This window comes from Manis pentadactyla, chromosome 15 (assembly GCF_030020395.1).
Source record: "Manis pentadactyla isolate mManPen7 chromosome 15, mManPen7.hap1, whole genome shotgun sequence".
NCBI classification, from domain to species: Eukaryota; Metazoa; Chordata; class Mammalia; order Pholidota; family Manidae; genus Manis; species Manis pentadactyla.
The window spans coordinates 56,738,478-56,761,309 of NC_080033.1; the positions used below are offsets into that span (position 1 = coordinate 56,738,478).

The 22,832-nt window shown below is 52.0% G+C and overlaps 2 protein-coding genes and 1 long non-coding RNA gene across 7 annotated transcripts; 2 read left to right on the forward strand and 1 right to left on the reverse strand.

Moving 5' to 3' along the window:
* The first annotated feature begins 1,117 nt into the window (after nt 1–1,117).
* VPS4A (vacuolar protein sorting 4 homolog A) lies at nt 1,118–11,287 on the forward strand. Of its 2 annotated transcripts, XM_036897739.2 has the most exons (12): nt 1,119–1,311; nt 3,387–3,448; nt 4,537–4,648; nt 4,730–4,877; nt 6,067–6,128; nt 6,244–6,363; nt 6,822–6,978; nt 7,507–7,655; nt 8,012–8,093; nt 8,322–8,541; nt 9,565–9,705; nt 10,426–11,287. In XM_036897739.2, the coding sequence occupies exons 4-12, from the start codon at nt 4,777–4,779 to the stop codon at nt 10,525–10,527; spliced, it is 1,134 nt and encodes a 377-aa protein (XP_036753634.1). In that variant the 5' UTR covers nt 1,119–1,311; nt 3,387–3,448; nt 4,537–4,648; nt 4,730–4,776; the 3' UTR covers nt 10,528–11,287. The 2 variants fall into 2 exon arrangements, with proteins under 2 accessions (XP_036753633.1, XP_036753634.1); XM_036897738.2 differs by lacking the exon at nt 3,387–3,448 and having other exon boundaries at nt 1,118–1,311.
* A 2,672-nt stretch (nt 11,288–13,959) lies between these two features.
* On the reverse strand, nt 13,960–22,681 carry COG8 (component of oligomeric golgi complex 8). 3 transcript variants are annotated; one of them, XM_036897729.2, is made up of 6 exons: nt 22,280–22,681; nt 20,855–21,062; nt 19,229–20,056; nt 17,370–17,538; nt 16,411–16,587; nt 13,960–14,502 (listed from the first exon to the last, which is right to left on the reverse strand). In XM_036897729.2, exons 1-6 carry the CDS (start codon nt 22,672–22,674, stop codon nt 14,345–14,347), a joined length of 1,935 nt encoding a protein of 644 aa, XP_036753624.1. In that variant the 5' UTR covers nt 22,675–22,681; the 3' UTR covers nt 13,960–14,344. The 3 variants fall into 3 exon arrangements, with proteins under 3 accessions (XP_036753624.1, XP_036753625.2, XP_036753623.1); XM_036897728.2 differs by lacking the exon at nt 13,960–14,502 and having other exon boundaries at nt 16,076–16,587; XM_036897730.2 differs by lacking the exons at nt 16,411–16,587; nt 17,370–17,538.
* Nucleotides 15,964–18,984, forward strand: LOC118918703 (uncharacterized). 2 transcript variants are annotated; one of them, XR_005027233.2, is made up of 3 exons: nt 16,002–16,143; nt 16,505–16,803; nt 17,375–18,984. It is a non-coding gene; the product is annotated as an uncharacterized LOC118918703 (long non-coding RNA). The 2 variants fall into 2 exon arrangements; XR_008994002.1 differs by lacking the exon at nt 16,505–16,803 and having other exon boundaries at nt 15,964–16,143.
* Nucleotides 22,682–22,832: the final 151 nt, after the last annotated feature.

Here is a 22,832-nt window from a genome sequence, read left to right on the forward strand (position 1 = left end):
GGGTTATGGAAATACTTCAAAGGCAATAGCCACCCCATCCCTGCAATCTGCTCTGTATGCCAGAGCTACAGTCATCCATCCAAAAACAGTTTCTCACCGTTCTTAGGATAAAACCCCAAACCTTTACCACAGCCAAATGTCCTGGCCCCTGCCCAGCTCCCCAGTGTCATTCACAACAGACTTCGACTTGCTTTCTGCTCTCTGGCTATTTGAGCCTTTGTCCAGTTTCTTAAACGCCGTCAGTGGCCTCCTCAGGCCTCAGGGCCTTTGCACAGGCTGTTCATCACCCTGGAGTGCTCATCCTCTCTCCCTGATCCTTCAAACCTCCACTTAAATGAGAGCCTTTCCTGACCCCCTAATTGTGGGCAGGCTGCCTGTGAGATGCTTACACAGCACATGAGCCTTTACATACAGGCCTCATCATACTTATCCCATAATCTTTCCTAATGAACAGCATCTTTCTCCCTCAAACCATGGGCTCCCTTAGAGCCGCTTTGATCATTGTTGAATCTCCAGAAATTAGCAGGGCGCTCGGCACATAGCGGCTATCCTGATTAAATATTGCTGGACGAACAAGTGTGAACAACCCATCTGCTATACTGAAGTTCACGGGGGTAAAGTCCCCGGCTTTGGAGGTTTAAGAAAACCACTTTCTAAAGAGAAAAGTATAAGGGTTAATATTTAAAACAAAACTGACTTTAGACCCACCAGCGTCATAATAGAAATCACCATGGACTGAGCCTCCACTGTGGGATACACTATGTTTACATTAGCTCATTCATTTCCCCAAATGCCAGACAAGGTAGATACCAATTATTAGCATACCCTGTTAAACATCAGGAACCCAAAGCTGTGGGAAATTAGGTTTACTTTGTAAGTTAAACTGTCCTGTAGGGGCTGATGCAATAGAAGCGGGGGTCTAGGACTAGAGCATTGCTACCCAGCCCTGCCTCAGTCCACCCCCACCTCCCCTGCCCTCCTCCTCCCGGCCCCGCCCCTCCTCCTCCCGGCCCCGCCCCGGCCCTAGCTGCGGCTGCCCCCAGGGCGGGGGAGCGGTGCCTGCAGTACCCTCCGTGGCCGCGCGGGGCAGCCTCGCGGCTCGGGCCTGGCCGCTCTGCGCCGCGCTGCTCGCTCGCCCTCGGACTCGGCTCCGGCTGCCAGCGGCCGCCCTGCCTGCGCCCAGCTCCGATTCGCCGGGCTCCCCGCGCCGGACCCAGCACCTCGGCTCTCCCGGGCCGGACCGAGGCCGCAAGCAGCGCCGCGGGGTGCGGGGCGGACCCAGGAGATGAAATGACAACGTCAACCCTCCAGGTACCTCGGTGCGGCTGGGCCCAGCTTGCGGAGGCCGAGAGAGGCGCGACGGGGCCTAAGGGCCGGCACCCCGGCGGGCAGCCGAGCGGCCTCCCAGCACCTCGGCCTCGCGGTACCCGCCCCGCCTCCGCCTCCGCCCGTTTCTGTTTTCACGCGCTCGGAGCCAAGGGCCGCCTCCCGCCCCCAACGTGCGGCCCCTGGCCGAGCCGAGCCCTGAGACCGCTACATGCAGCCCCCGCCCCTCGACCGCCCCGGGCATCGGCCACACCGGGCCTCCCAGGCGCCGCTCTGGAAGCTCGGGCCCGCGGTCTGACTCCTCTCTCTCCCTCGAGGAACTGCCTCCCCTTGAATAAGCCCCCTCTGTTGCTCCGGTTTCCTCTTCTCGGTCAACGACCCTTCATTTATTCCCTAGATCGTGCTGGGTGGGCTGGGGTGGCGCGACCTGGATGCATGACTGACCCATCCGCCAGGTGCTGCCAGTCCGGCTGGGCCGGAAAAACATAAACGTGCTCCGGCCTCAGACCTGGGTTTCTTTATGGGCTCTGCCACTCACGAGCATGTGACCTTGGGCTAGTTATTTGATCTTGGAATTTCGGGTTTCCTGTCAGTAAAATGGGTTAATACTCATTAGAGTTGTTGTGACAGTGGCTCTAGTTTGAGTAATTCAGGTAAAGCATTCTTAACACAGTATCTTTTACCTAGTAAGTGCTCAGTAAGTGATGGCAGGTGAAGTTGCTTGGGAAGTTAAGCAAGACTTCATGGAAGAAGGGCATTTGGGGGATCAGCAAAGGATGGAAGGATGGGTTGTAATCACATACCTGGAGGTAGAGAAGGGATGGTTACTGTAGATAGAGGAAAGAGTGGAAACAGGCATGGAATAAGTTGGGGTACTAGCCTAGGAAGTAGCTGGAGGTACAAAGCCAGACCCCACCATCCACCAGCAGGTCTGCCTTCACAGGGTTGGGGAAACCATGGCTTGCAGATTCCCCCTGCCCCATTTTTGTATGGCCTGTGAGCTGATAAGAATATTTTTTCACATTAAAAGAAAAACAGCTTTATTAAGATAAAACTCACATACCACACAAATCACCTATTTAAAGTGCACAATTCAATGTTTTTAGTATATTTACAGAGCTGTTCAACCATCCCTACAGTCACTTTTAGAACACGTAAGTCATCCCAAAAAGAAATCCCACTTCCTTTAGCCATCATCTCCTAAGCCCTCTATTCCTCCCCAACCACTAAATCTACTTTTTGTCCCTATGGATTTGCCTATTCGAGGCACCTCAGGTAAGTGGAATCATATACTATATATGGTCCTTTGTGACTGGCTTCTCTCACTTAACATGTCAGAGGTTTTTAAAGAGGCTGAATAAAGGATATTTTGTGACATGTGAAAATCATGAAATTCAAATTTCAGTATCTATAAATAAAGTTTTATTGGAACACATCCCTGCTCATTTGTTTATGTATTGTCTATGGCTGCTTCTGGACTACAAAGGCCAAGTAGTTGCTACAGAGATTATATAGCTAAGAAAGCCTGAAATACTTACCATGGTCCTTTACAGAAAGTTTGCCGGCTCGTCTTCCTCCTCTACCCCTTTCTCTCATCCTCATTCTTTGCCCTGTGTGTTACTAGAGATTCAGCAGGGCTGGCAGTTCGTTTGTCACCTTTCCCTCGTGTTAGGCAAAACTATTCCCCCTCCAAATTGCAGCTGAGGTCTCTTGCATGTGAAAAACTGTATGTGCTAATGTGTTCTTAGGTACATAATAGAGAATCTAGAAGGAGGGAGGGGATGGGTCTGCTCTGCCCAATGGGGGGCAGAGCCTACCTGGAGTATTGTTCTGTGCCCTACCTTTCAAAAGGACAGACCCAAGCAAGAAGGCAAACAGAGTGAGAATGTCCAAGGAAATGGGGGTGTTTGTTCTGGAGAAGAGAAGGCACTGGGGGTAGGAGCATCCCTTTCACATCTCTTGGGAAGGGCCTTCATGGGTGAGAGAGCAGACAAATAAAGCTTGTGCTTAAGCCAGTCATCCAAGAAGGCTCAGGGCTCCTAGCCATTCTCTGTTTGTAGGTAGAGGAGGGAGCTGACGCTTGAAAATATCCAACACTGTTACCTTTCATGTCTTCAACCTGGTGAGTTCATTTAACATGACCTGGCCTAACCTGCCCCAGTCTGTTTTTTAGAGCTATCTGTGTCTTTCGTTGTGAGACTTACTAACTTCCAATGAGGAAGGGCTGCACAAATGCCCAGGCCCTGCCAAGAGCTGGTCAGGAGGCTTATTGTTCACTATGGATGGAACTGTATGTATATAGCGGGATCTGCCTGCTTGGTGTCTAGTGCTATATCAGCTTGAGGAGGATAATTCTGGAAATAACTTCCTGGGTTGGTGAAGCCATGGTTTCTAAAAGTGGGTATGTAGGTGTGGGGCAGCTGTCTGAAAGATCCAGCCTACTTGACATTCCAGTCTAGTACACAGGAATACAGAATGTATGAGATTCACAAAGACACTCTCATAGAGTTCTTAGAAGGTTCCAGAGGCCCATTCCCCTGAATTGGTAGCACATATATGCCTCTAGAATAAGCAAGCTTACTGGCAATGTCTCTCTTCCTCCCAGAGCTACTGATGTGTTGACTCATGTGGCTAAGCATCCCTTCCCTAGGTATCAACTTTAGGAAACTCTTCTCAGCCTCAATAAGCAAGTAGGGCTGGTAGAAGGAAGTAGTGATCCCTTTAAGTCCATCTCGTAAAACCCAGGTCAATGAGGGACTTTCTTAGCCTACTGGCTCTTTTCTGGTGCTCAAGGTTAAGTACGGTCTCTGGTTTCCATGCTGAGCAACACAGAAATCAGTTGGTTCTGGTGTTTCCCCTGTTCCAGGCTCTGCATCCAGGTTCATTTCTCTTTCCCTTGCAGCATGGAATAGAAAGTGAACTCTGCCTTTGGGTCCTAGAGAGAGGTGATCCCGTTTCCACAGCTGAAATCCAGAGGGAAGACTGAGAAGGAGGTTGCTTTTAACTGTATGAGTGTATCATGAAGAGAGATGGCTGACTTTGAAATCCTTTTAAGGCCTTTCTAGTTGATGTTAGAAAAGTAGGTAGATGTAATGGTCTGCAACTGACAAATCTACAGGTCTGGCTTATATCTCATCTGTGATTTCCTGGGCCCCAGAGGGCTTTCTGGATCTCTTGGGAAGCACCCAGTTATTTGCTTTGCCTTTCCAGAAAGCCATCGATCTGGTGACAAAAGCCACAGAAGAGGATAAAGCCAAGAATTACGAGGAGGCGCTCCGGCTCTATCAGCATGCTGTGGAGTATTTCCTACACGCTATCAAATGTGAGTCACACACAGGGTCCTCCCGGCCACAGAGCCTCTGTGAGAGGAGAGGGCACACCCTGTCTGGTTCCCCTTTTGCAGATGAGGCACACAGCGACAAGGCCAAGGAGAGCATCCGAGCCAAGTGCATGCAGTACCTAGACCGGGCCGAGAAGCTGAAGGATTATTTACGAAGCAAAGAGAAGCACAGCAAGAAGCCAGTCAGAGAGTCTCAGAGTGAAAGCAAGGGGTGAGTGCAGAGGGCGGGGCGCTGGGCCGGGCCACAACGCGTACCCCCTGCCTGTGCCCCTGTCATTCTCCCTGCTGGTCCCAGGGCACCTTCCTTTTAGGGAGTCCTGCTCATGCTAGCTGCTGTTGTGAGGCACTTTATGGAACCCTTCCACATGTGATACCTTATTGCATCTGCACAGAAAAGCCCTGGGTGGAATGGGGAGCCGGTATGAGGTTATGAGCTTGGGACTCTGAAGCCAGACTCCAGCAGTATAGCCCAGCTCTGCCCCTCGCTAGCCTTGTGGGCCTGGACAAGTGCCATGGCGGCCCTGTGCTGCCAGGCTCCTCTTCTGCAGGAGAAAGATAATGGGACTTGCCTTAGTGTTGTTCTAGGGGCAAATGAGGTGATGCGGTCACACCCTGAGAATACAGCTTGGTGCTCAGTATGGGTCACATGAATGTCAGCGGCTGCTGTCATCAGAGCCATCGTCTTCATCTGACAGATGAGGCAGCGGACTCAGGTTCAGAGATAGCCCAGGTCACAGAGCTGGTACTTGCTGGTGTCTGGACCCACCCCCAGGGTCTCTGTTTCTGACTCCAAAGGCTAGTGTTCCCTCTGCAGCCGCTCTCCTCACATTTGTGGTTCACCTACCATGGAGATTCCAGTTAGCTGAGCACAAAGGCCAGGGGTGTCCTGGAGGTGGAGGTGGGGGGTGGTCCTGAGCAGGAGGACTGCAGAGGGGATTCCCCAGCGCGGGGGACACACCTAGGAAGGCAGGAGGACGGTGGCATAGCACTTCGATCTGGACAGTGACTGTGCTTCTTTCCCAGCTGCTCCCCTCTAGACTTAAACTTTACCTCTTCTCCAAGTCGCAGCCACTTGGTGGGTTCTGAGTCTATAGGAAAGGCCAGGGACAGCTCCAGGTGCTTGTGCAGCTGCTTCTAAAGTCCGGCCAAAGCACATGTCCCTCACCAGCCTCCTCGAGAGGGCACGCATCTCTGTTCTTACTCCTTCGGTGAAGAAACGAGGGTGGGCCGTGGGAATGCTGCCTGGGGGATCCCAGAGGAGTGCTGATGACGTGCGGCCTGCGTGTGCCTGAGGAACGCCCTTCGGGACAGCGGCCTGTCACCACCATGCTGGCCTCACTCCGAGGGCCTCCCTGCAACTGCCTGCTGCTATAGCCTGTCATCTCTGTCTGCTTCCCCAGCAGTGACAGTGACAGCGAAGGGGATAACCCGGAGAAAAAGAAATTGCAAGAGCAGCTGATGGGTAAGAGGCTCGAAGCACTGTGGCGATGGGAGAGGGCATGGTGAGGGCCGCCTGGAGGGCTGGCTCCGCCTCACTGGCCGGGCTCTGGGGCGAAGGCTCTGCTTGCCTCTTGCAGGTGCTGTTGTGATAGAGAAGCCCAACATTCGGTGGAATGATGTGGCGGGGCTGGAGGGGGCCAAGGAGGCCCTCAAAGAAGCTGTCATTTTGCCAATTAAATTCCCACACTTGTTCACAGGTAAGTGTTGAGCCACTTACGGCCCGGATGTGAAAATACCAGGCTTGGGAGGGAGCCGGCTTGGGGCTCCCAATGTGCAGGTGGAAGCTTAGCTCCCTCTGCCCACAGTGGGCACGGGCTGGCCTTCCTCGTGCATTCTTGGTCGGGAGAGGCCCCAGGGTCTGCTCGTCATGGTCAACCTGTCAGAAACACCTTTCTAAGTAGAACTTGGACTTGACCATCCCATGGGCGGGCAGGGTCAGCAGTGTCACTCTGCAAGGCCATAGGGGTCCTAAGACAAGGCTAGGACCAAGCTATGGGCAGGCAGTTTAGTTCCCTTTACTCTTTTGCTCCTAGAATCAGTTGTCTTGTAGACCTTTTCATTCCTGACTGTATTTACAGTGACTAAGGCCCCTCTGCTCTTCTGTCCCCTGTCCCCAGTCAGGAGAAAGCTCACTTCAGCTTGTTCTGTTGTATAGGCAAGCGCACCCCTTGGCGAGGGATACTGCTTTTCGGACCCCCCGGCACAGGGAAGTCCTACCTGGCCAAAGCGGTGGCGACAGAGGCCAGCAACTCCACCTTCTTCTCTGTGTCATCCTCAGACTTGATGTCTAAGTGGTTGGGAGAGAGTGAGAAGTAAGTCAGCTGCCTGGCCTGGCTCTGCCGGCAGCCCCTGCCCCAGGAGTCACCTCCCCTGGAGCCACTGTTGGGTGTCAGAGGGAAGTAGCCAGCAGAGGGGTATCTTGCTAGCTTACTAGGGGGACGCGGTCCTGACAGAGTCAGCTGCAGTTGGAAGGGGACTTGGGAGGGATGAGTCCTCATGAGGGGAGGAGACAGGCACTCACAATAACGGGGAGTCAGGTAGTGGGCTTATTCCCACACCGGCTCCCCTTCTGCAGATGACACTGAGGCTGTGGGGAGGGGAAGGGACTTCTCCTAAGTCCAGAGCTAATGAACGGGGCTGCCAGGACTGGAACCTGTCGCCACAGCTGGCTTTCCCCTGGGCACAGTGCTGCAGAGGGTTTGTTACCCCACTGACGGAAGTCCAGGCATGCCTAGAGTCCTGACCACCCCTCGGGAAGGGCAAGAGGAGAGAAGTGGCGGCTGGGACCCTGGCTGGGCATGTGGGTGGGTCCCGATGGCAATCCCCTCGCACCTTCACAGACTGGTCAAGAACCTGTTCGAGCTGGCTCGGCAGCACAAGCCCTCCATCATCTTCATTGACGAGGTGGATTCCCTCTGTGGATCCCGCAATGAAAACGAGAGTGAGGCTGCTCGGAGGATCAAAACGGAGTTCTTGGTCCAGATGCAGGGTGTGAGCAAGTCCCGGTCCCGCCCTGGTTCTCATTTCACCTAAAGCCAGCCTTGGGCTTCATTGTTTTGCTATGAGTGGGTTTAATCCTCCTGAGGTGAGAGGAAAATATGAGAGAAGCAGCTCTGAGCTCTATCTCCCCAGGCCCTGGTTACGGAGAGGTTCCTGCGGCCTTTGCCCCGTGCCTGTGCCGAGGCAGGCAGGGCTGCAGGGCTCTTGGCCCAGTGGGGCTGGCTGGGGCCTTGCACAGGGGCAGCGCCAGTTCAGGACACACACAGCCACCGATGTCCTCCCTATGGGTTCTGACTGATCCCTGCCGGTGTCCTGAGTCAGCGCCTGTGTTTCCCTTGCTCACAGGGGTGGGGAACAACAACGATGGGACTCTGGTCCTCGGCGCCACAAACATCCCGTGGGTGTTGGACTCGGCCATTAGGAGGAGGTGAGTCTTACCCAGTAGGAGCTGGGGGCTGCAGTCTTTCTCCAGTTGTGGCCAACCTGATGCTGGCTGCTGTGCATGCAGCCTGACCCCCTTTCCCTGGAGGCTTCCCCGTGGCTGCATGGTGAGCAGAGCCCTGAGTGAAGGCGTCTTTGGAGGGCCCCGGTATCCCCCACCATGAAGATGTTCCGCCATCCGCTCTCAAGTCCCACCGTGTGCTTGGCTCTCTAGGTTTGAAAAGCGCATTTACATCCCATTGCCAGAGGAGGCTGCCCGTGCCCAGATGTTCCGATTGCATCTGGGAAGCACTCCCCACAACCTCACAGATGCCAACATCCACGAGCTGGCCCGGAAGACAGAAGGCTACTCAGGAGCAGACATCAGCGTTATCGTGCGGGATTCCCTCATGCAGCCCGTTAGAAAAGTACAGTCAGCGACACACTTCAAAAAGGTGAGTGGGCTGGCAAGGCCTTGCTAAGAAAGCGTTACAGGAAAAGGGGCATTGGCTTTCCGGGCCAGCTCCTTGACTGCTCAGGTGACACATCCTGGGGGTCTTGGGGAACCAAGGGCAAGTGCAGAGTGAGCGTCTGGCTCCAGGGCAGGGGCCTCACTGCTCTGCCCTTCCCTGCAGTTCTGCATAGAGTGTGACCATCTGAGATTGTGTGATGCTAAAGGACATGGCCCCATGCCAGGTACCTCCCGCCCCCCCAGTCAGCTCTGAGTTGCTGTACGTGGTGGCCCCTACTCAGTGTCTGAGAAGTGGTGGGGATGAGTCGCACTGTAAGGAGCTCTGTTCATGCAGATCTCGGTCCAGTGTCCAGCCAGGGTCCTACTAAGCACCTGGTACTGTTCTAGATGCAGGGGAGACATTCATAACTGAGCAGACAAAAATCCCTGCCATCCGGGAGCCTCCCTTCCAGTGGGGAAGGTAGACAACAAGCAAAATTAAGACTTGTTTCTTAGAGGGTGGTGCTGGGGAAGGCAGAGGAGGGAGGGAGGCCTGGTGTTCCCAAAGGCTGGAGGGCGTGGGCAGGCTGCACTCTGAAAGGACAGGCCACACTGGTGACAGGTGAGTCGGGAGATGAGGGAACGCAGTTTCGGGGGAATGTTGCCGATGGAGCAGACTTCAGTTGAAGAAAGAGTTTTGATGTCACTGCATTCATGGTAAGATTTGGAGTTAATGAGAAAGAGGAAGATACCAGGCATTTGGGCCACCAGACTGGTATTCCGGGGAACAGAGGCTGGAATGTCATGCTGTTCACAAACCTCTGAAATCAGGCTTTGAGCCACTTTGACTACCCAGCTCAAGAGTTTTGAAGGAGCCCATCCCTCAGACTGACACCCCAGAAACCCAGGCTTTCGTTCACGCCTTACCATGACTTCTCCTCAGGACTCAGGACGCTGAGGCCTTCTGCCCCTTCCCCAGACGTCAGCGGCAACCCCGCTGGCCAGACAAACTCGTGTTTGGTTTTAGGTCTGTGGCCCTTCCCGCACCAACCCTAGCATTATGATCGATGACCTCCTGACCCCGTGCTCACCAGGGGACCCAGGAGCCATGGAAATGACTTGGATGGATGTCCCGAGTGACAAACTCTTAGAGCCTGTGGTTTGCATGGTAAGTGGCCAGCTGGGAGAGGGACTGCACAGAGCCCAGAACATTGGGGGTTTGGGTCCAAGAGTAAAAGTAAGGTTCTCACCTTCTCTGTCCTGGGCTGTTGTGGACCATCCTGAATGGAGAATGGCCTTCAGGGCTCTGGATGGTTGGGGCTCCTGCCATTAGACTTGGTAGGGGCCAAGGACAGAGGCTGTAGCATTAGTATTTTATTTTCTTCAGCACGAAGGGCACAGGCCATCTGATGTGACTACACCATTCCATTGATCTGGCTTGTTTTGTGCACAGAAGGATTCCCATTGAATGTCTGTCAGCACAGCTGGATTTTGTGCAGCTGTGCAGGCAGCCTGTCGCTTGATGAGTCTTCCTTCTCCTCACCCTCGCCGTGCTGCTAGTCCTGCCCCTCCTGTGTGCAGGGGTCTGCCATTGTGGCTGGTGTGGAGGATGTGCACTTAGAGCTTCTCACAGGAGTTAAGAGATGTTGGGAGCTTAGACTCGCTCAGACTGGAAGTAGGCCCCTCTGGAAATGACATGAGCTGCCTCGGAGGGAAGAGTGAGGAGGCATTTGGGCAGAAGCCGGGCAGCCGGGGGGAGGCCTGCATTCGGGGCTGGGCAGTGACCATGAAAGCAGGCTCTTCCGGCCCTAGACTGCACAGGTTTGCGACGCGGGGAGACTGAAGGCCTGGAGCCCGGCTCCTCAGCTGCGTGCCCTTGTCTTTGCAGTCGGACATGCTCCGGTCTTTGGCCACCACTCGGCCCACTGTGAATGCAGAGGACCTCCTGAAAGTGAAGAAATTCACAGAGGACTTTGGACAGGAGAGTTAAAATCCTCACTTGGGTGATGGTGAAGGTGGGAGGCTGGTTGGGGTAAATCCATGGCACTCCCCATGTCAGAGGCCACACAGGGCTCCGGGGCTCATCCTAAAGTCACTGTAGTGTCCCCTGGCTCTCTGGCTATCAGCTGGAGAGCAGGAAGGAATGGCCTCCCTGGCCACAAAGACGCAGAAGCACATTCGCCACCCGGTGGATTACTGGCTCTTTCTACTTCCTCTTCTTCTGGATGCTCGCCAACTCCTTGTCTCCTGCCCCTCTGTGGGTTTTTTTTAAACCTTCTTTTGTTCTCCTAAATTAATGCTGCTTGGATTTTGTCTTCTTTATAAAGTTAAAATCTCCCGGACGTGTCACGGAGTGGGGGCAGCGGCGCTCTGGGGTTGGTACGGCCGACCTTCAGATCAGCTTGCCAGCCCCTGCTCCCCACTCCTCCTAGGCCTGTTCCTTGTGAACTAACGGCTGATGCCCTGGGGCCCCAGCCCGAGCTCTGCCTGCTCAGGCCAAGAGTGAAGCCAAGCCAGTCCCACCCTCCAAGGTCAGCGTCCTGGGCCCTGTATCCTCCCTGCAGGAGGAGAGGATGGTTTTTGTGAGCACAAAGCTGTGGAGATCAGCACGAGTGAAGATCACTGCCGTGTGGATCAGTCAAGCAGGTTTCCCTGCTCCTGTTCTTCCTTCTGAATGTGAGAACACAGCCCAGCTGCTGCCCCTGGCTCCCCCCCTGGAAACAGGCTAATAAATCCTTCTCCCCTCTTGAGCCACCTGAGTGGTGTCATCTTTGACTCTTGTTTGAGGCTCTTTGAAGGCCCTGCTTGCTTCTAAAAGAAAGACCCTCCAGTTCTCTGCTGTCTTCTCTCAGCAGAGGGGGCAGTGAGTAGGAATGGAGCCGACTGCTGCACTGCCCAGGCCTGTCCTCGCCAGGTTCTCCAGTCCTCACCCCCCACACAAGGCTGCGGAACTGCGGTCAGGAGTGTCTGAGGGACACGGACAGTTCTTTGTGTTTGTCAGTCTCCTGGTCAGAGGCTGCAAACTGGGAGGCCAGACATGGCCTGCAGCTATATTTGGTCTGGTCTGATGCTAACATTTACAGATCAAGAGAGCTGATGGAAAAAGTAAGATTTCTGGCTTTTGGAAACTTACATTAGGTAATGCTGGGCCTTCTCCCTGTGAGGCAGCCTGCCAGCTGCACCTGAGCCGGGGCTGCCCTGTGCAGGAGCAGGACATGCTCTCCAGCTCACCCATCCCCACATGGACTGCTTCACTCTTCTGTGTTGCCTGCCCAGCCTGTGGCCATTTGAATTCGTGGCTCCTGATAGTGAGACACCCAAGGCTCCCAAGCTGGCAGCCGTGGAAATGCTATTCGACGGGGAGCAGAGCATCCTGTGTACACATGAATACACAGAAAAGGCCTGGCATCAGGGTGTTCTAGCCCTCCTCCCTCTCCAAAAACTGGTATTATTCCTCTGTATCTGACCTGAATGTCCAGAACTGATTACGTGAACTGTCAGATCATGTTAGCCTTGCACAGTGGTGTGCCTGTGGACGTCATCTGAAATAAGCAAAATTGCGATTGGTTCCTGGAAGGCTGCAGCCCTAAACTCCTCTCCAGGGCTGGTGGGCCAGACCCCTCTCCTCACCTGGGGTAGCAGAGGGCCAGACGGCCAGATGCAGCTGTGGCTGGGATCTGTCACTCAGGTTGCCATAGTCATTGGTTAGTTTTGTGCTCTCAGCCACTATTACTGTTCATAAAGGCTGCACTAGAAGCCAGGATAGGACACTACCCCATGCCCGTAGACATTTCACTTCAGCTGGTTGGGTTTTCTTACTCCATTACCTTTACTTGAATCAGAGGATCCTTTTGTTTTGTTTTTAACCTCCTTCCTCATTTCTACTGCTTAAACACTGTGACGTCATGGGGATTAACAAGCCTCAGGGCTGCTGTGGTGCATCCTCACAGCTCGTCAGCTTTCACAGACAGCTCTCTCCAGCACCACCAACAGGGCGAATCAGTGTCCCTCACATCTGAGATGGAACTAACCGAGGCCAATGCGGGGTCACACCATCTATGTTAAACAGGGCTAATAAGTGTGGAGTAATTTCCTTCCCTAAGTGCTTACTCTGAAGTTCACTCTTCCCTACCTGAGAATTCTGTTCTAACCTTTCAGCCTACATTGGTTTTCACTTTGGTAGTTACCTTCCAAAACCTTCACTAGCTCAAGATGTTGATTTGTTTGTATGGTTTTTGTGACTGACAGAGCTGCCTGAGGTGGATAATTTCTTTATTAGAAATGCAAGGATTTGTTGACTGTGGGCTGCACTATGTACTTGTCATTCCCCCGTAGTTAAAACAGTAAGTCTCATACACTGTCAGCAATGAAGATAGTCTCAAGCTTTCTCTGAGCAATCACTGCACAATCATTTACTCTTGGGATTCCAGGCCAGGAAGCTGCAAACAAATGATCTACATTCCAAAGGGATCACTAAGGACTGTTAACCTCAGGCACTGTACGGAAGCATCAGAATGTTCTGATGTCACCCTGTCGGAGCCCCTGAACATCATCCAAGGGAAAGGAGGCTCACTGCATTTTAATCTTCATAAAGATCCATGTTTCCAGGATAATTGGGAGTTTTCTACAGACTTCCCCAAAGACTAGGTCTCCTAACTTCTGTTGGGGCAGTGCTGTTCCTGTCCAAAGTTTAATGCATAGAGAGACAGCTAACTTTTCCTTGGCTTCAGAGGCCCCAGACTCAGCCTGTTCAGAGAAAGCCATAGGAAAGAATGGGTCTTTCCTGGGTTGGTTTAATTAACTGCTTTTTAAAACACATTTTCTCTAAACAATTTACTGGACTTCTTACTACATGGGTACTTGGATTTGGGGGACTTTGGTAAGAGTATCTGCATGCAAAAGTCAACATAAAAATGAGGTAAGACCAGTACCTAAAGAAACAAGTTCCTTCACCTCTTGTCAAAGCTCTGAGTGTATCTTAAGGCTAATCATTGGTCAGCATGATGCTAACTTATTTTTCCAAAATAAGTCTGGTCCCCAGCCCAAGTTCTTCTTTCCGTTTCTATTCTGACAGGAAGAGGCTCATTGCTCCCCTTCAACAACTATCGCCCCTCCCCTAGCCCTGCTTCATGGCCTCCAGCCAAAGAATAGGCCAAGTACCAGCTGCCCAAAAGGTCTCAGCAGAGAAATCTTCCCCAAATCTGTTAAAGGTGAAAGGCAAAAGGTGGAAACCAAAGTGTATCTTAACCTGTTAAAATGTGTGGTACTCATTTTCATTAATATTGTCATTAAACACTTCCATAAACTGGGGCCATTCTGCCCTGTGTTCTACTTCCATAAGCAAACTGGTGTCCAAGGCAAAGAAGGACGCAGGAAAGACACACACAAGCCCTTTGTAAAAATAAGAACTTGGCAAAGGTGGTCAACCTTAGCTTTAGCCAGCATTTTTAAACACAGCTTTCAGATATTTGGGGACTACACCATTATCATATCTTCGCTTTGGAATAGATTACATGGTCTCATGAAATCATGTCTACTTAGAGTGGTTATTTACTTGCCCCACTTACTTCCATACAAAATCATCAGGCAATGTCCATGCCTTTAGGGGAGTTAATTTTCAAAGGCAGTATTTTGTCCACAGCTGATTTCAGGGCAAATATTTTTAACATCCTCCAGCATGGTTCGGCAGTCCGCTGTTTTCTGTCAGAGCCGGGCCAAGGCCAAGTTGATGCCAAGTGAGACATGCTCAGCCCAAAGCCAGGGTTTGTGTTTTGGTTTTCAGAATCTTCAGATGCAGCAGAAAAGGTTTAATCATTCACTTCCATCCAGTGGACATTTGTAAATGTCTTGCTGTCCATTTTGTCGATGAACAGGCAACCCTGCAAGTGGTCCATCTCATGCTGGATGATGCGGGCTGCCCATCCACTCGCCTGCCACACCACATGCTCTCCTCTAGGGTCCAGCCCTGCAAAGGAAGTTACAGTCTGGGTAAGGACATGCTGCATGGCATCATTTTCAACCTCTTGCCTTTTCCCCGGCCCTGGCCATTCCTGTTTACAAGAGGTAACATCAGAAGGGAATGTAGACAGCAGCCTCTATCCTTCCTAGCAAAGATATCTTAACTCTGCCCATTACCCAAGTAGACAACCTGGTTCCCAACTCTGACAGGTTGCTGGGCGTAGTCTGGGGCTGCGATGAGAAATGAGGTGCTGCCCTTCTGATACTCCTCCCACCTCTACAGTAATCATGTTTGCTTTCGATTCCTAAACAGAGTACTTCAGCTTGGTATAATACAAAATAAAGGGATACCATTGACTTTCTGGCCCTAGTGGCGTGCTGAAGAGGAACAATCATCCCAGCCCCAGCGAAGAACCACACTCCACAAAACATTCTGTGGTATGACAGATCGGGAATGGCTATCCCCTGTGTTGTACAAAGCTGGGTCCCATTTGTCCTACTCCCACCACGACAGATCTAACTGGGGAGAAGGGTATGTGTATGAGAGACCCAGGAGGAGCGAATGGGAATAGAGCAGAGGACCGAGTGCGAGGTACAAGGCCATCCTTCCAACCGCCGTGCCCCACTTGAGCTGGCTCTCACAGGAAGGAGCCTTCGGCCCCGTCCCATTCTGTCAGTCCTCCATCCTGTCCATTCCCCCATCCTGCCCTTTGTTGACGCCGGGAGGCTCCGCACATCAATGTGTCTGCAATTCAGCTAGAGCTTTGCGAAAACTAGTGGGATGCAAGGCCGCCGCCCCCACTGGCGGGAGAGACACGCGCTTACCCAGCCACCTCAGGGCCCCTCACCTGAGATCTGCACGGCCTGGCAGCGGGGCACGCAGGCCAGGAAGCCGGCGACACTCTCGCAGCCCTCAGCGAAGGTGACCAGGCGGCTGTCCAGCACCCGCAGGCTGGGGTTCACAAACACGCGCAGAGGGAAGGGCTCCATCTGGCGGGCCTCGCGCAGGCGCGGCGCGCAGGCGCCGCAGAGAGCCTCGGGGAGCTCCAGGGCCAGCACCTGCAGCGGCACCCCGAGCTGCGGTGCACTCAGGCCCACGCAGCGCCGGCGCCGCATCACCTCCACCAGCCGGTGCACCAGCCGCTGCACCTCGGGCCCCGCCAGCTGCGCGGGTTCTACCGGGGCCGCTACGGTCCGCAGCACCGGGTCCCCGACCTGGCACACGCGTGGGTAGGGCGGCTTGGGCACTCCCCGCAACAGACGCCGCACGTAGCGCCAGTAGGAACGCCTGATCGCCGGGCCCCCGAGGTCTTCTGGGGCGGACGTGGACCTGTAGGCCCGGGCGCCGCCGCCGCCTGCCCCTTCCCACCACAGCAGTGCTGGCCCCGTGCGGCGAGGCACCCGCGCCAGCAGCAGCCCGCCCTGCAGCCAGCCCATGGTGCGCCCGGCCGAGCAGGCCGCCCGCCAGCACGCGTCCCTCCCCAGCTCCTGTAGTCGAGCGCTCCCTCCGCAGAGGACGCCGGGAAGCGTAGTCCTGCGTCGTCTGAGAGCTCCGCCGCTACCAGAGTGAAGCCCACCTCTTGGTGACGTCAATCACCTTTATTAATTCCATTTCTTATTGTATAATCAACCATTTACAAGAGTGGCGGTAAGTGCCCCCGTTAATTCCCTCTCGAATGCCTTCGCAGCCTCTTCCCTGGGACTACCCGGTGCTTCCCGAGGCGAGGCAACAGTCGGGCAGCCCCTTCCCTCGCTTGGGTGAGGCTCCGGCCGCCTGGCCCTAGGCCCGCGCCGGTTCCGGCAGCAGGGACCGCCTGTTAAGCGTCTGCAGGAGGCACAGCGGTCGGCAACGGCATCACTGATTCAGCCTGCTTTTGCCCACCCTCTGGGAAAGGCGGACTGACTGGCTGGAGGCTTGGCTCCTGGGCGGGGGCTTCTGGTGCTGGAACTGTGAGCTCGGGCACTTGCTCCTTTTCATCTAGACAGAACACGGCCTCTCTGTTCGGCAGGAGAAAGGCGAGAGGCCCCTGGACGCCGCCGATGTTCACATGCCCAAGGTTTCCGTATTTGGAGAGCTGAGTGGGTGGAATGCCTGACACAGACGGGAAGAAAAGTGACATAGAAAAGACGCTTAATAAATTCAAATATTTAAGTGTCACAGGAGAAAAAGAAACACTAAGAGCAACTACCAGACACAATTACCATATTTCAATATAGTAAAAGGCATCTTTGTGATATGGAACAGGAAGCTATTCTGTAAAGTAAGGCTTTGAACATAATCCAGAATAGCACAGCGTAGGGCAGACAGGTAAGAGCCAAGACAACCTCAACAGGCACTGGCTTCCCTGTGACAGGCCCAAAGGGCAAGCTGGGGGGAAAGTGGCAACCAGCCACTCTGTGCTGCTGTGATAACTGGCCCACTGCTCTTTGGGAAGCTGTGCCTCCCCCGTCCTCAGCGCAGAGCGAGTGGGCACAGGGAAGTGAAGGCAAATGGGGAAAAATACTTTAAAAACACCTCTGCACATTTCATATAATGGAATCATGCAACATGTAGTTCCTGTATGACTGGCTTCTTCCATTTAGCCTGATATTACACATATTGTATGATTCCATTTATACAAAATGTCCAGAAAAAGCAAACCCATTGCAACACCAAGTAGATTAGTGGTTGTTGGGGGCTAACAGTGGGATTAGAGAGTGATTACAATAGGTATGAGGGATTTTTCTAGGGCTTTGGAAATGTTCTAAAAATAGATGGTGGTAATGGTTGTACACTTCTGTACATTTACTAAAAAGCACTGAATTTTACAAGTGGGTGAATTACTTAGCATATGATTATATCAACAGTTTTAAGGATCTTCTCCTTTCTCTTACCTAAGGTCTGTGCTATCTGAGCTGGAGGAAAAAGGACTTGGAGACAGCGATTTAAATAAGGAACAAGGTCTTCCAGGAAGACAGTGCAGAACTGGACAAAGAGCTCTTGCTCCCCACTGCTAAAGGCAGCCTCTTCAGCACGATGGAAGGCCAGGATTATTTTGGTTACCTAAGAGACAAGGACACCATCAATTACTGGGATAGTCTACCATCATCAGCAGTGCACAAGACTAAGCAGAAATGTGCAGCCCTCAAGTTTCCATGAAGAAAGTTGCTCTAAACCGTACATTACTATCTTGTTTATATTTCAGAATTGTGGTCACTCTTCATTGATGTATTTCTGACCCAGCGTGTTTCATTACTGGCACAGTTTCCAGTTCCCCTGAAAGAGCATCATTAAACTGTAAAGGGAATACATAGACCAGATAGACCAGAACTAGGTTAGATCCAGGAAAATTAGGCAAAACCATATGACACTTTTACTGAGTGTGGCCTTTGACTAGACAACTGGAAAATTGTAAAGGACAAAGAAAACTGAGCTGGGAAAGAATTTCCATATGGGAATAACAAAACAGCCTAGCTGACATTACAGCCCAGTCTCACAGAGACAGGGTTAAGAACATACACTCTGGTGCTAGACTTCCTGGCTCAAGTCTTAGTTGTGCTACTTACTGGTTCTGTGACTTCCAAGTGATTACTTAAGCACTCTGCTCTCTGTGTCTCAGCTTCCCATCTATAAAGTAGGGCCGGCAACAGGATCTACCTCATGGGGTTGTGAGGATCAAGTCTTACTCTGTATGATGAATGCTAGCTGGCATGGAGTAAGTTCTATATAAATATTTGCTGACTACTATTACCTGAATTTCATTGAGCCTAGAAAGCTTCAATGCTCATGCTTTCTTGCTCTTATAAGAGGACATCAACAGTAAGAGTTTATGCAACCATGTCACAACTACCACCTGGCTGACAGCAATTATAAGATGCCATCAATTTAAGAAGCATCCCAGTATCTAAAGGTTTAAATGTGTAAAAGTTGTGCACCATACTAGGATATTAGTAGTATTAGCAGTATTTTGTTAAGCAGAATCGTTAAGATGGTTCTTGTGATTCCCACCCCGTAGTATCCACTCCTTTTTGTAATCCCCTTCCCTTGAGTGCAGGCAGAACTGGGGCTTGTTTCTAACCAACATAATATAGCAAAGGTGAAGGACTTTCCAGATGTAATTAAAGTCCCAACTCAACAGCTGACTTTTAACTAATCAAAAGGGCTAATATCCTGGGTGGGCCTGACTTAATCAGGTGAGCCTTATAAAAGAGGACAGAGGACTTTCCTAAAGGAAGAGGCTTATGCAGGAGAGATGCTCTCCCGTGGAACCTGATGAATCAAAAAGCCGCACTGAACAGCCTATGGAGTGGTGTGGCCTTTACGAACCTAGGGCCTCAGTGCTACAACTGCAAGGAACAGAAATCTGCTAACATGAATGAGCTTGAAAGCAACTGAGTTCCAGATGCGACTGCAGCCTGGCCAACACCTTGACTGCATCTTGTGAGATCCTAAGCAGGGGACCCAGTTATGATGTGCTTGGGAGATGACAAATGTATGTTGTTTTAAGTTGCTATGTTTGTGGGAGTGTTAATGCAACAACAGAAAACAAATACACTACTGAATCATTACTAAAGGTGAGCCACTTCATGGATTGTTCTAGGTCCCATGAAAGGGGACTAATCTCAACTGAAAAACTTCAAAAACTACACTAAACCTAAGTGAGCAGATACCACTGTCACATGGACCAATTTATTACAAAAGTCTGGCTGCCTGTTTACAAAGCCCCAGTAGAAAGCCAACAGGGTGTGCTTACCTTGGCAAGGGCATCCTCCAGGGTCCCTGTCACATCCTGTGCCAGGGCCACAGGGCAACAGAGACGCAGATCATTGAAGGCGACCAGAATATTGTTGAGGAAGCAGGCAAGGGGTGGGAAGTCCAAGAGCACCATGGGTGGCTGTAGGGTCCCAGGCTGAGTGACTGGCATAGCAGAAGGCAAGTTACTGCTGCCCAGGATGGCTGGAGCCGAGATGAGGGTATAGGAGTTCATTTCATCCTGGAACTTCTCCACTCCTTCCTGAATTGCTTTCTGGAAAGTGCTGATGGCCACTTGCTGGAAAACAGGAGCCAACTGGCCCCGGAAATCAGCCCCCACCCGGCTGAAGGAGAGCCCAAAGTACATGCACTGGCCCAGCAGAGAGTCCAGGCGGCCCCCTGTGCCCCGGTGAAGGTCGGTCTCCAGCACCTGCAGGAACTGCGAGACTTTCTGCAGCACCCAGCCATGGAAGATGGCACCCTCGTTCACAGTGTGCTCCCCCATGGCAGGGGGCAGCAACGGGTCCTCATCTGAGAAGATGGCACGGTACTGGGTGATGATATCGAACAGATGGACACGGCAAGCCTCAATGGTTTTTGTGATGTGGAAATAGGGATCATCATTGGGAATGGCAGTCAGGATGGAACGGAGCCAAGCATCTCGGGCCTGAAGAAACTTTACCCTGAGCTCGGCCTCAGTGAAGACATCCATACGCCGCAAGAAGCCAATGACACGGAGGCAGGCAGGGAGCTGGATGTGGGTCCTCAGTTGCTGGATGAGCTGGCTCAGCATCAGCTGCATGGCCTGGCGCACCTCACTTACAATGCCCTGGCAACACAGGGGTGAGTCACACCACGCTGCAGACACATTCTTGGAACCCATTCCACTGAGCCTGAGTACTGCAGACCAACATTCCACTGCTTTCCTGACATACAAAGTCGATTTCCTAAAGCTGACAGGTATGGGTTCACCAGTAACGATCTGGTCCACCGTGGCCTGCAGGCCCTGCCTTGTTCTCCTGCCTCACCTGCTTCCTAATGTCCCTTTGCTCACTGCAATCCAGTCACATTGGCTGTCTTTGTGTTTCTTAAATACTCGTCAACCTCTTCCCCTCTTCCCTCCTCTGCCTGCTTTTCTTGCTCTGTCCACTTTCTGGTTTGCTCCTCATCTTCATGTGGCTGGCTCTTTCTCATTAGCTGGTTCTTAGCTTAAATGTCCTCTCTCCAGAAGCACCTCTCCTGACTGACCACTCTACCTGAAGTAACCCACCCTAGTCTTCTACACCATTTCCTGGTTTATTTTCTTAAGACACTTACGCTATCTGCAAGGATCATATCATTTATTCATTTATTTGCCAACTATCAGCTCACATTCATGAGAGCCAGGGCTTTGTCTGCTTTGTTCACATTGTAACCCTAGCATCTAGATCAGTGCCTAGCACATGATTAACATTGAGCAGTTGAATGAATGAATGTATGTTTTTTGTTCAGGACTACCTGGCTGGCAGAAACCGATGTGAAACATGCAGGGAATTTCCCTAAGGTTTCTGCCTGAAGGTTCAGTGAAGACCACAGAATTACTGATTTTACCACCACCAGTATGAATCCTTTCTGGGCAGCTGACTACCTGGATGACAGGGATGGAGGAGTATTTCCTTTCCAGTCTGCGTACATAGGCTGCAAGCTCTAGGGCCTCTTCATAATAGTTGTTCCGGACACAGGTGTCCATGAGCTGAGGAATCTCCAGGATTTCCAGGATTTCTGTGTGCCGGTTTAACGTCAGGGTGTTCATTCGGCGGTTGGAGCTGATCTCCTCAGCCTCTTTCACAAAGTGCCTAGTGACAATTAGGAGAACGCTGGTCGCTCACTGCTCTGCACCCAAACCTTAGCTACAATTACCAAGCATTTGCTATGAACTGGCACCAAGCGGGATGGTTCATCTGATTTAATCTTCACACCAAACCTATGAGGTAAGTATTACCCTTGAGGAAACTTTAATCCCAGAGAAGGTAAACAACTTGTCCAAGATCACACAACTAATAAAGGATAAAGATTTGAACCCAGATCTTCCACTCAACTAGTTAACTGTGGCAAGATACTTAGGCTCTCTGAACTGTTTCCCCATTGGTAAAATAGTAATAGGATCCACCTCATAAGGACATGAAGATTAAATGAAATGTGTATAAAGCATTTAACACAGAATCTGATGGAGTAAATGTTTCATAATAGCTCTTTCTTACTATTTTCTTAATCATTAACTAGCCTAGAAGCTACAGCCTTACCCCCAAGTCCTCTCAGCCTCTTAATCTTCATTTTGTTCAACTTTAGTTCCTGACACACTCTCCAGTTCTGGGCAACTGCCAAGCCCTGCTTTAGGAAGATACCGATCTACTGGGCGGGGGAAGGGTTCGGAAGCTATTGTCAAAGATCCAAAGGCTCAAAAAAAACACATTTTCATCATGAAAGGCAGAATTAAGGATAATGGATTGAGGACTCAAAAGGAAGCATATGGCTCAAAAGAGGGATTTTTTTGATAATTTTTGCTGCCCCCAAATGGATTTGTCAGTTTCATATCATTTAAAGTTTTGGAGCAGATGATCTCCAGTACAAACTGTGTGTGTGTGTGTGTATACATGTATATATATGTATATACACTTTTACACAGTTACATAAGCATGCACATATATTAAGATGACAATTGTAGTGTTAACAATGTCAGACCCGATGGTAAGTGCTTTGCATGGATTCTCTTTATTTGGTGCTATGAGGGAGGCACGTGCTGCTGGGTTCCAACTGTGACTTCAAAACTTACTAGCTGTGCCCTTGGACAGTCACTAACCTCTCTTCTGTCTCAACTTCCTCATACATAAAATGGGAAGAGTGGCACCTACCTCGAAGGCGGTTGCGAAGTTTAAATGGATTAATAAAATGCTCAGAGAGCCTGGCACATGGTAAGCGCTAAGTAAATGTTAGCTATTTCTATCCTCGTTCATCGCACATCATACAAGTATTACAGCTGTTGAAAGCCCCGTTAGCGCCGGGCCCGCCACACCTGCAGCTCTGCTGGAAGCTGGGCAAGCGGTCGAGCAGGCGGCCGAGAGAAGCCTCCACGTCGCCAAAGAGGCGGTGGATGCGCTCGGTGCACTCGGCGCCACGGATGAAGGTCTTGTAGTTGGCGAAGGCCAAGTCGCGCGTCTGCTGCAGCAGCTGCACCCGCTCCTCCGCCAGGCGCTCGGGCTCGCGCCGCAACCGCTCCAGCCCCGAGCCACTCAGCTCCCGGAGGTAGCGGCCCACATCGGGCCGCTCCCGCCACTGGGCCTCCGGGAAGCGGTCCCGGAACAGCGACGCCAGGAGCCCTTCATCTTCCACCTCCCCGAGAGCGGCTGCGGTGACCGCCGCCGTGGCCGAGGCCGTAGTTGAAGATGGGATAGTCGCCGTCGCCGCCATCTTCTCGGCAGGAGTGTCCCTTCCCCTCCGGCCCAGAAGGGACGCCGGCTTCGAATCTGGGCGGGGAACCACCGGGGCGCACTTCCGATCTCTGTGGTTTCCTGTCGGGCCGCCTCTCTGTTCCCGACGGTCCTCCGGGCTACCGGGGCGCTAGCGTG

Coding starts and splice junctions, on each gene's coding strand:
- VPS4A (XM_036897738.2), top strand. CDS start 1,291: ATGACAACGTCAACCCTCCAG. Junction 4,878..6,066: donor TCTCAGAGTGAAAGCAAGGG/GTGAGTGCAGAG, acceptor CTGCTTCCCCAG/CAGTGACAGTGACAGCGAAG. Junction 6,364..6,821: donor ATTCCCACACTTGTTCACAG/GTAAGTGTTGAG, acceptor TCTGTTGTATAG/GCAAGCGCACCCCTTGGCGA.
- COG8 (XM_036897729.2), bottom strand. CDS start 22,674: ATGGCGGCGACGGCGACTATCCCATCTTCAACTACGGCCTCGGCCACG. Junction 21,063..22,279: donor AGCTTCCAGCAGAGCTGCAG/GTGTGGCGGGCC, acceptor AATTGTCACTAG/GCACTTTGTGAAAGAGGCTG. Junction 14,503..16,410: donor AGCCCCCGCCCAGGAGCCAA/GCCTCCAGCCAG, acceptor CTTCCTTTGCAG/GGCTGGACCCTAGAGGAGAG.